This window comes from Trichomycterus rosablanca, chromosome 20, assembly GCF_030014385.1.
Source record: "Trichomycterus rosablanca isolate fTriRos1 chromosome 20, fTriRos1.hap1, whole genome shotgun sequence".
NCBI lineage: Eukaryota > Metazoa > Chordata > Actinopteri > Siluriformes > Trichomycteridae > Trichomycterus > Trichomycterus rosablanca.
Window position 1 is genome coordinate 1,880,518 of NC_086007.1, and position 11,495 is coordinate 1,892,012.

The window sequence follows — 11,495 nt, forward strand, 5'->3', positions numbered from 1 at the left end:
CTTTAGATCTTTCTTCAGATCTTCTCAGATCTTTCTACAGATCTTACTTCAGATCTTTCTTTAGATTTTCTCAGATCTTTCTACAGATCTTTTTTTTTAGATCTTCTCAAATATTTCTTTAGATCTTTCTTTAGATCTTTCTTCAGGTTTTTCAGATCTTTTCAGATCTTTCTGTGCAGGACTCTGGAGTTTCTTTAAACTGGAGTTTCTTCATGTCTTTATAGAGCTCGCTTCATGCTAGAAAAGGGCCTTCCCTAAACTGATGCTGAAGTTGGGAGCATATCTTTTTCTTTATATGCTTGATTTATTCCCAATACTTTTGACCCTATAGCTGATCTGCTGCAACTTCCATCAGCCAATCATTTTAAAGATCCCCGACCCTCACATGCACCACTGTTAGGTAACAGGCATTGCCACGCCTGATGTTGGTGGTAGCTTTAATGTTTTGGCTCATTAGTGCATGTTTCACATCTAAAAAACAAAACTATAATGCTTAAATTATCTTGAGTCAACTAAACCTCCTCTGTTGAGTATTAAACTACACAACGGTGGAATCATTTTAATGTTAAATATATTTATTATTTATTTATTTTAGTTAGATCCTCAGAGCTGACATTCATCTGCCGGCTGGTCAGTAACACACATACTGCACATAGCACCCGTTTAAACATGTCAGTTTCATTTCACTTCTGCTTATTAGTATTAAAAACAGCTAACAATATAATCAAACATCAAAATTAGCACAAAGGCAAAGACACAAGGGCATTTAGGTGGCGCAGCGATAAAGAACGCTTGTCCACCAATGCTGACATCTCAAGTTCAAGCTGAGAGGCTCTGAGAGTATAACAGCCTTCAACCTTTTGCGAAGGCTTTCAACAGGATTTTGGAGTGTATGGGAATCTGTGTCCATTCAGTCAAATGAGCATTTGTACCAGAGCTTGTTGGTTCGAATCTCAGCTCTGCTTGGGGGTTGGGGTTTTTGGGGGGAGGTTGGGTGCAGTTACGCCCTCTGCTGGCTGATAGTTGGCACCTGCACAGAGACGGGGAAAATAAGGGGATCAGGGTGTGACTCTCCGTACACAAAACTGGTCCACATATGAACTCTCCTCAGTCAGACTGGAGGTCAACAAGAGTAATGCAGTTGGGTAATTGCATATGACTAAATTGGGATAAAAAGAGCATTTGTAAATTTGTGGGCGCTGATGGTTGGTGAGAAGGCGTGGCTCTTAAACTACATTCCAGTTCATCCCAGAGGTGTTAACTGGGGTTGAGGTCAGTTCTCTATGCTGGTCACTTGAGTTCCTCCACACCAAACTCATCAAACCAGGTCATTATGGAGCTCCAATCTGGAAGCCTGGGATTTATTCAACAAACTATTGATTAGAAGGTGTGTCCACATACATTTGGACATATAATGTAAGGACGGCTCATCTTGGATTTGCTCCAGACCAGTCAAGTTACTGATGGATTTTCCCTGGCTGTAGTTTTGACATGTTCTCCTCTATGATCTGATTACATAACAGTTCAGCTCGATGTAGTAGAACCATGATCAGGTTCTTCAAAAGGTTCCCTGGTCCAAGGGCGTCTTGTGCTTTGATTTGGTATCTGTACTCTGCACCTCCATGCAGTTGTTGTGGGTGTTGTGCGGTTCCTCTAAGCTGAGTTCCAGGATTTGGCGACTTCCTACACCGTTTGGTCCGTCTGTGAAACTGTGAGTGGTAAAGAAAAGCTTTTAATTCATTTTTAACTTCAGCATTTACTCCGTTTACTGAAATGAATCTTACATTCTTGCAGCTTCAAAATAAAAATACACTGTTTTTTATTGGGTATCTAGTTTCTATTCAGTAAATGAAAGTAAAATGTTGTTGCTTATGTTTTTTTTACTTCCGCTTTATCCTGATCAGGGTTGCGGTGGGTTCATTTTCCCTGGTAACACACCCCGGATGCGGGGCATCAACATAGCCAATCGTACGTATGTTCATGCCGAACAAATGGCAGCACCGCTTGGGGTTCGAACCTTTCATCTCAGTAATCAAGGGCCAGCGCAATTTACTGCTGCGCTACCTGAGCGCCTGGAAACTTAAATGTTGAAATAAAATTAAATAATACAGAGTTAAAATGTGTAATTATGTAGATTATGGGCACTGGGTGCAAAACAGGAATACCCTGGATCAAATGCCCAAACACCACCCTTAGACATAGCTGATTATGCCTGTGTAGACGCCCAATTGGCTGATAGCAGCACTAAAATCCATGTTTGAAGTGTTCGTGGGACTGTGTTAGACCACTGTTCCACCCGATCCACCTAAATATATGTAGTATGTATAGTACTGTAAATTTACAGTGGTTATAGTGTCCACATTCTTTTGGCAGTGTACTTACGAACTGTCGATTGATTAATAATTCAGTGTCGTGTCTGCATTATTCTCTGCTGTGCCTGGTAATAGATCTTACATGAGCCTTAAATTACATATTGTAAAAGCGTAATCCATTTATATCAACCTGGTTTATTAGAAAGCAGAGCACACACGTGTCGTGCATGCAGAGTGAGAGCAGATCATCAGCACATGATAGCCAGTGTAAAAGCTTGATATTCATATTGATATTCACAGCCAGCTTATATGAATATCAGAATAATGAGAACAGAACAATGAGTGATGTGTGAGGACGAAAAGCTTCCACATTAAAGACAGAAATACAAAAACTAACAGCAAATGAGCTTCAAACAATCCAATTTATTTACTTTTTTAGATATAATATATTTATTTTCATCAATCGTTTTATCTTTGCTGGGTGAAAGGCAGGAATATCCTGGACTGGGTGCCAATCCATTCAGAACCTGGGCCAATTAACCATGTTTGCCAATCATGTCTGTGTAGATAGCACTGCTGAGACTCGAACCTAGATCTCAGTGGTGGTGGGCTAGAGTAATAGCCTGCTGGTCACATTGTAGACAGTCTTCTGTGTGGACACCCCTGATCAAAATCTGTCTATTACAGAAAATGATTTCACGTTGCAGAAAACGGAGTCAACGCAACCTGTAGCCACTAGAGGGCGACAAAGCACAGGCGAACTATTTCTCCCTAAAGCGTTTAGTCTCATCCACTAAAGTACCACTGTTCCTGGAAACCAGGGTCAGAACGACATCATTCCTTCATTTTTACCGACTGATTCATCCTGGTTGGGGTTGCAGTGGGTCCATTGTCATGGGGAAACACAGTGCACAGGCCAGGAATACATACTAGACAGGCAGCACATTTAAACGGTTCCCTAAGGTGCAGGACGTTTGTAATTAAATCCGTGATTAGTGGTTGTTTTCACTGCCGAGGACCAACTGTAAGTGAAACAGCGTCAAAATTTAATTGGTCAAACCGAATCTCCACTGGAATGAACCAGACAAGCGGCAAGTCTGAAACCAACTGCGTCTGGGGGGTATTATGAGCATTTCTGAGCATGTATTGGGACGTATGCCCTCAATATACTGTATACTGTGATTATGGCCTTGTTTGATTGTATAAAAGCGTTGTTGTAAAACAAATATAATCAGTGGGTGCTCAGGTGCTAACAGCCAGTTGGGCACCTATGCAGACAGTGATCGTCCAGTCTGGGAAAGGGAGAGATGTAGGGGTTCCTCATGACTGCTGCGTTTATGCCATCTGCTGGCTGATCGATGGCGCTGCACAGAGAAGGGGGATAATGGGGATCGATGCGTGACTCTCCGTGCGCGATACGGATGTCTATATGCACTCTTGTCATACCATGCTGGTAAAAAGAAGTGGTCAGCTATAGTACACGTGTGTTAGTCACGACCCTCCTTGGTCAGGAGTGGAGGTCTTGCTATACAGTTGCCTGCCATCTCAGCCTTGGAGGGACCCTTGTGCGGACGGTTCTTGATTTGGACGCCTGTCAAGTTTTTGGGACAAAACGTACAAGAACGTGGGGAGAACATGCTAAAAACCTCACAGATGTTAGGTAGAAGACCTATTACTTTGTGCATTTCTATATTTGATTACATTTACATTCGGATCTTCTATCTTTCGTCCATCACTGTCCATTTTAAACAGAAGAAAAGCTTTTGCAGGACAGAAGATGCAGCAGAGAAGAAACCAGCATGCAGAGAAAGCAGGACATTACCCAGCATGCCATGCACAGGAAGCCATTCTGAAGACAAACAGCAGATAACTGACCGCATTCAGCGCTACATTAGCATGCAGCAGGACTTCAGACGTCCAGCTTTGGTCTTTTTGCTACCTGTGGCTGATTTCTCCATGGTTGGGTACGTGGTGGCGTTGTTGGTGTTGTGGTTTCGTTGAGGATGAAAGTGAGCTTTCTGGTAAGGATGGTCTTCTTCACCATCTTCTATAACGATGAGCTCGGCCTGAACGGAGCCCTCGAAGCTCCGGGCGTCATCCTCGGCTTGCTGATAGCCCATGAAGATCATGGTGACGGGCTGGTCTGAAGGCACCGCGTGCAGAGCTCTGGGTCGAGGCTCCGTGATGAGGGAGGACGCCGGTCTGGGGTTCATCTGACCTGGAGAACCTTTGTGTGAGGACGCCGCTCCAGGTCCGCGTCTCATCTTTCCTTCGTATACCTCACTGTCCATGTGATAATACTCCTGATCAGGGCGGTAACTGTGAACCTCATGAGCAGGTTGGTGAACGTCCTGCTCCGGACGATGTCCGTCACTGTCGATGTACTCCAGCTCTGGCCATTCGCTCGCCGCGCTGTACGAACCTGACCAGAGGTTCCTCTCATGGTTCAGAAAGCGTGGAGGCTCGTTTTGCTCCTGATGCTTCTGCTTTCTCATGGTGGCCTGTTTCAGGAGATCCTCCACCTCACCGGGGCTGAGCTCGTCTGGTTCGCTGGACTGGGGCTGACCGGGGGCCGAGCGCACGGCGTAGACCGACTTGCGACCGTCGTCGTAGACCTTGACGCCTCGCTGCTGGAGCTCCTGTGCCGAGACGGTGCAGGTGGACAGGACGCGGCTCTCGCCAGTCCGCAGATCCTTCTGTACGTTGATCTCCATGGCGTACAGGGCTGCCGAGAGAAGGACGAGACCATCAGGGGGAAGGAAATAAAAAGCACTCAGATTTTTGGATGAACTAGTTCAAGCTTACCAGGTTTGTTTTGGTCATTTTGGGGTTTGTGACCCACAGTCAGTGTTTTTCTTATATTCAAAGGCGTGTAAGATTTTACTGGATCTGAAGTTCCTGGATGAACCTGAACCGGTTCTGCAGGATAACAGGACACACAGGATTATTTCAGCATTTTGCACAGTATAATAATAATATCATAAAATTACTCTTTTTATTATTAATGATGAAGATTTTATTCACCTGATTTAAAGTTTTCATTTGCAGCCTGTAGGAAAATAAAACATTAAGTTTCCAGTTAATGTTCAAATAAACAGAGCAGATAGAATTAGGTGATTGTGTGTGTGCAAGTATGTATTTAGTGGGGGTGTGAATACTTCTGCTCAGATAGGTGATACTGTGTGTGCAAGCATGTATTTGGTGGGGGTGTGAATACTTTCGGTTGAATAGGTGATACTGTGTGTGCAAGTATGTATTTGGTGGGGTTGTGAATACTTTTGCTCAGACAGGTGATTGTGTGTGTGCAAGCATGCTCTGCAATTGCAAATCTGTTGCTAGGTGGTTGCCAAGGTGTTCTCAATGGCTGTTAAGGCTGTTAGGTGGTTGCTAAGGTATAGCCAGACGGTTGCTATAGTAACAGGAGTTGCAAAGACGTTGCTAGGTGGTTGCTATGGTAACGGGACATTCCACTAGCACATCAGCGCTGGGACTAAAAAGTGGGCGGGGTCTTCGGTGCTGTGTAAGGACCCTGGTAAGAAGCCCGAGGCGCCTGTACTGAAGTGGAGGAACGTGGAGATCAGCGAGTGACTCTCCATACGCGAGACCGACCTAACGCGCCGATCTACCAAAGTACTGCAAATAAGAAGTGGTCGTGGACCATGTACGCGTCGCCATCTAGGTCCCCAGCAGCGGAAGAGTAACTGGCTATGACTAAGTTGTCGTTTTGTTACCTTGATGATGTCCTCGGTGGATCTCTCCACGGCTTTCAGCCTCGTCAGGATGAACTCCTCGTTCCTGGAGATGTTGAGCTCCTCCCTCTCCAGAGCCTCGATCTCCTTCTCCATCCTGCAGGACACAGCAGGAGCTGGACGTTAATAAAGTCTGGATGGACGCTTGTCAGGCACTGAGTAATCTATCGTTCATTTCCTGGCACACGCAGATACGGCGGGCACGGAACAGTCACGATGATTCTCATGAGCCTGGCATTTACCAACAGCGTGGCAGCAGGAGGGCGTCGCCGGGCGCGCTGTGTCCTGTAATATGAGCGAATATTTAGCGACGTCCTGCGAGCCTCGTTTGTCACGGGTCAGCCGGAGATGCCAGGCCTGCCAGGCACCAGTGCAACAGCTTTTTAATAGCTCACAGCCCCGCCCTGTTGCACTGCTGTTGCCTCATGCTGCATTCTTCATCTGGTGCTCAGGGTCAAAAGACTGGAACACGACGTGGGTCCCTGAATGTCACCGGTCCTACACTCCTGTGCTATCAACCCGTAAATTCTTATACTGTGTATTAATGCGTGTTTCCACCCTGTGAGCTTTTGCTTACTGGTGCCATCCATCGTGGACCAGCTGATCAAAAGATTAAGAACCTTTCGTCTACATATGTTGGAAATAAACAGAAAAGGCAGCGATTTGGGAGCTGTCAACATTGGGACCCTTTGGGACAAGCGATTAATATGTTTTACCTTAAACCATCCAATAAAAATGGGATACCCGCTCACAGAAATCCCAATAAATTACCCAAACTCAGTCTAAAAGGGCTACATGGAGGACACACTTCCGTAGATGTCATTTGCATTTTTTTTGTATTATCTTTCTGGCATTTTACCCCCTTTTACTCCTAATTTTAGTGTAGCCAATCCGCTTGATTTGCGTGTGAGGATGGGTTCGCGTACGGAGAGTCACGCCCCGATCTCTGCGCGCCTCCACTTTCTGTACAGGTGCCCTGGGCAACCGAGGTCCTTACACAGCGCCACCTGAGTGCCCAGTCATTAGCGTTTTGAATCCCTGAATAGATATAAAAAGTGTTGTATTAGAAACATTAAAGATGAGTTTCTTTACCTGTGTATGTTGCTCTGGAGTATTTTGGTCTGTTGTGCATCGTTCTGAAAACTCTGTTCCTCTCCAGGACTCGAACCGCTCATCAACCACAGATCTCTCATCGACCTCTTCTGTTACGTACATAAACAAATACTGGTGATTATTTTTACTTCCAGTGCATTCAGAGAAATGTGTTTATTAATATTATTATTTAATTGTTTTGTGTGTTTGGAGACTATTTATTGTCTTTTTGGCTGCTCCTGTATTTAAGGCTCGCGACTGCAGATCTGGTTCACATACACACGAACCTTAAATACAATTTAAATTCATTAGTTTTGGTGAGATAGGTGATATTGTGTGTGTACAAGTATGTATTTAGTGGGGGGTTTGAATACTTTTGGTTGGATAGGTGATATTGTGTGTACAAGTATGTATTTAGTGGGGGGTTTGAATACTTTTGGTTGGATAGGTGATATTGTGTGTACAAGTATGTATTTGCTGGGGGGTTGAATACTTTTGCTCAGACAGGTGATTGTGTGTGTGCAAGCATGCTCGGCAATTGCAAATCTGTTGCTAGGTGGTTGCCAAGGTGTTCTCGTTGGTTGTTAAGGCTTTTACAGTAACTTCTTGTTGTTAAAGAGTTGCCGAGACGTTGCTAGGTGGTTGCTATGGTAACGGGACATTCTGCTAGCACATCAGCTCCTAAATTGCTGTTTTGTTACCTTGACGATGTCCTCGGTGGATAAAATAATAAAGAACACATTAAAAAGTACAATTAATAAATGAATAAACAGAGTTACTTTGAGGTGCTGAAGCTTTAATTTCTCTCGGTCGATCTCCAGGCGCTTGGAGGAAATGTTCTGCTGGATTTTCCTTTTATTCTGCCGACAGATGTTTACACAGTAAAAAATAAATCTATATTATAATATTATAATTATAAATATGTTATTATACGTCTCTCGTGTGTGGAATCGTCAGAACCAAAGACCCTTGACAGGGTGCCAATTAAACGCAGGACAGGGTAGTTGTAGCCTAGTGGTTAAGATGCTGGACTAGTAACCAGAAGGTCGCCGGTTTAAGCCCCACCACTGCCAGGTTGCTGCTGTCGGGCCCTTGAGCAAGGCCCTTAACCCTCAATTGCTCATACTGTATACTGTAACTGTACTGTAAGTCGCTTTGGATAAAAGCGTCCGCTAAATGACAAAAATGTAAATGTAGCCTATTGGTTAAAGTGCTGGACTGGACTAGTAATCGAAAGGTCACTGGTTCAAGCCCCACCACTGCCAGGTTGCTGCTGCTGGGCCCTTAAGCAAGGCCCTTAACCCCCAATTGCTTAGACTGTATAGTCACAGTACTGTAAGCCTCAGACTATCACGTGCTCCCTCCAACGCTGCTTCTTGATGCTTCACACAAAGGAGAATCGAGCTCGGTGGTGTAGTGGTCCAGCTCGACTCCAGCCCACCACCGCTGAGATCCAGGTTCAAATCGCAGTGGGATATTTCACTAGCACACCAGTTCGAAACTCGGTGTTGCCACCAGTCGGCGGGATGACCGGACTATGTGGGTGGGGTCTTCAAACGCTGTGTAAGGACCCTGATTGGTGGATAGAGGGGCGCCCGTGCAGAGTGCATGGGTGAAAAAGGTTCCGCTAGGGGCTGTGTGCGGGTCGGAGGAGGCGTGAGCAGCAATATACCCACCTCGACCGAATTCATGGACCCCCAGCAGTGGAAGACATGGTGACTACGGTAAATTGGGAGAAAATGGGATAAAATGCAGAAATAAAATAGGATTGGCACCCTGTCCTGTGTATTCCTGCCTCGAGTCTAGTGTTTTCCGGTCCAGGATGAAGCAAGTTCATGAAAATGAAATGAAGAAATGAAGCTCACGTTACCGTAATGGCTTGAAGTCGCTCTTTTATAAGCGTCGTCTCCTCCATCCTGAATCTAGAGAGAAATAAATAGATTTATATCACTTAGTTTCATAAAAAACGTCTTGTGTTTGTATATAAACTAGTTTCATTTCAGCGCCTGGTAGGAACTGCGGGCAGGACGGTAGACGTGTTTGAAAAGGTCAAGAGAAAATCTAACCTCATATGTAACTATTTATTTATTTGTTTGTTAGTTTATTAGGGTTTTTAAATCATGTCTTACACTTTGGTTCTATTCATGACTGTACAGGTAGTCAGGCTGGATAGATTACCCATGATTCATCAGTGTAAGTCCAATGTCAAACACCTTCACGGTCAGTTTTGTATCTTTAATTCACCACACGTACGTCTTTGTACTGTAGGAGAAAACCGGAGGTGAAAACCTTGTTGACGTTCCGGTTCATCCCAGAGCTGTTGTGCTCAGTGGCGCTGAGGTCAGGGCTCTGTGCAACCGAGCTTTTCTTTATGCGCAGGGACCTTCCCTAACTGTTGCTGCAAAGTTCATTGATTTATAGTGTCGATATGGGTCGAACTTCATGAGCAGATCTACTGACCCACCAAAAACAATCAGCCTCAAATATTCACACTCCATTCCTTCAATCCTTCAGTACCTGTTTTATCACCATGTTTTCCTGGTCAGGGTCGCTGTGGGTCTGAGTCACTGGGCGAAGGGCAGGAAACACCCCGGACTCGTCATAGTTCTCTTAAGCCTCAATTACTGGTTTTGTATTCGGATTTGGATAAATGTGTCCGCTAAATGTCGCAAATGTAATTAAGAACTTCTGCAATAAATAATATCAATGAACTGTCTAGTAATCATGAGGTTGCTGGTTCAAGCTCCACCATTGCCAATGTTAAACTGTTGGGCCCCTGAGCAAGGCCCTTAACCCTAAAGTGCTCGAATTGTATTCAGGTTTGGATGAAAGTGTCCGCTAAATGTCACAAAGAACACAATTTATGATCAATGAACTAAAAAATCATGATTAATATTCATGTTGTCCAGCTCAACACGATCGACAAGCTCCACCAACGACAAGCTGCCACTGTTGGGCCCCTGAGCAAGGCCCTTAAGCCTCATTTGCTTGCATTGTATAAGTCACCATTATAACTCTGCTAAATTCCACTAACGTAAATGTCAAGAAAAGTAGATGTTTATTTTATTAAGACAGTAGTAGCTCAGCGGTTAAGGCACTGGTAATCATAATGTTGCTGGTTCAAGCCCCATTATCACCAATGTTAAACTGTTGGGCCCCTGAGCAAGACCCCTATTGCACGAATTTTAATGTATTAAATGTCACAAATGTAATTAAGAACATTTGCAATAAATAATATCAATTTATGATCAATAAACTGTCTAGTAATCATGAGGTTGCTGGTTCAAGCTCCACCTTCGCCAATGTTAAACTGTTGGGCCCTTGAGCAAGGCCCTTAACCCTAAAGTGCTCGAATTGCATTCAGGTTTGGATGAAAGTGTCCGCTAAATGTCACAAAGAACACAATTTATGATCAATGAACTACAAATCATGATTAATAATCGTGTTGTCTAGTATTCATGAGGTTGCTGGTTCAAGCTCCATCATCGACAAGGTAAGGTACTGGTAATTACAACTGTTGGGCCCCTGAGCAAGGCCCTTAACCCTAAAGTGCTCGAATTGTATTCAGTGTATAACTGAAAGTCGCTTTGGACAAAAATGTCCTCTAAATGTCTCAAGAACTCAAGAACTGCAGTAAATAATATCAATTAATGATCAATAACCTAATAAATCATGATTAATAATCGTGTGGTCCTACCAGCCAGCAGTGAAACTCTCAGAACCTCTAGCTTCTCCTTTAGCTTCTCCTCGTAGGATGGCACCTCCAGAAGAACCTGATGCCCCCTCAGATCGTACAGAAATCCCCTCACACACACACACGGTCCTCACAGCAGCTGAACCATGACTAAATATTTCCCTCAGTACAGGAACGAACCCAGATGGACGAGGACGTAACCCCACCCAGTGCAGGCGCCAGGAATAGTTTACGCTCCTCCGGGATCTTCGGCGCCCCGCTGTGCCACCCTGTCACCCGCCGCTGAGGGAGGCCGACAGGTGACGTCAGAAATACGAAACGCAAACATGCAGCTCATGCAGACGTGTGATCGGAACGCTGTAGGGACAAAAGTATCGGGACGCACCTCTAATTATCACATTCATGTGTATTTCAGCCACAAGAGTTTAGGGAAGGACCTTTCCTGTCCCAGCATGACTGTGACAAAGCAATCGTTATTAAACATGTAAAGAAAAGCTCGGTTTAAAGAAACTCCAGTGACCTGAACGACTTTGGAATGAACCGGAACATCAACTGAGGCTTTCTCGAGCAACATCAGTGTTATACAAATGATGTCATAGCCGGTCGGGCACCTACACAGACACACGATTGGCCGTGTGCCTGTAAGCG

The 11,495-nt window shown here is 44.6% G+C and overlaps 1 protein-coding gene across 3 annotated transcripts; it reads right to left on the minus strand.

The window, feature by feature from the left end:
- Positions 1–557: 557 nt before the first annotated feature.
- Positions 558–10,927, minus strand: palmda (palmdelphin a). Of its 3 annotated transcripts, XM_063016400.1 has the most exons (9): positions 10,851–10,927; positions 9,024–9,075; positions 7,933–8,013; positions 7,154–7,263; positions 6,044–6,158; positions 5,337–5,361; positions 5,118–5,231; positions 4,252–5,037; positions 558–1,709 (listed from the first exon to the last, which is right to left on the minus strand). In XM_063016400.1, exons 2-9 carry the CDS (start codon positions 9,066–9,068, stop codon positions 1,684–1,686), a joined length of 1,302 nt encoding a protein of 433 aa, XP_062872470.1. In that variant the 5' UTR covers positions 9,069–9,075; positions 10,851–10,927; the 3' UTR covers positions 558–1,683. The 3 variants fall into 3 exon arrangements, with proteins under 3 accessions (XP_062872470.1, XP_062872469.1, XP_062872471.1); XM_063016399.1 differs by lacking the exon at positions 558–1,709 and having other exon boundaries at positions 4,199–5,037; XM_063016401.1 differs by lacking the exons at positions 558–1,709; positions 6,044–6,158; positions 7,933–8,013; positions 9,024–9,075; positions 10,851–10,927 and having other exon boundaries at positions 4,199–5,037; positions 7,154–7,890.
- Positions 10,928–11,495: the final 568 nt, after the last annotated feature.

Bases quoted from the DNA above. Each gene is read 5' to 3' on its own strand.
- palmda (XM_063016399.1), bottom strand. From the start codon at position 9,068: ATGGAGGAGACGACGCTTATAAAAGAGCGACTTCAAGCCATTACG. The intron at 8,014-9,023 runs GTAACGTGAGCT...ATCTGTCGGCAG, and splicing joins AGCGACTTCAAGCCATTACG to AATAAAAGGAAAATCCAGCA. The intron at 5,362-6,043 runs GTAACAAAACGA...ATTTTCCTACAG, and splicing joins CCACCGAGGACATCATCAAG to GCTGCAAATGAAAACTTTAA.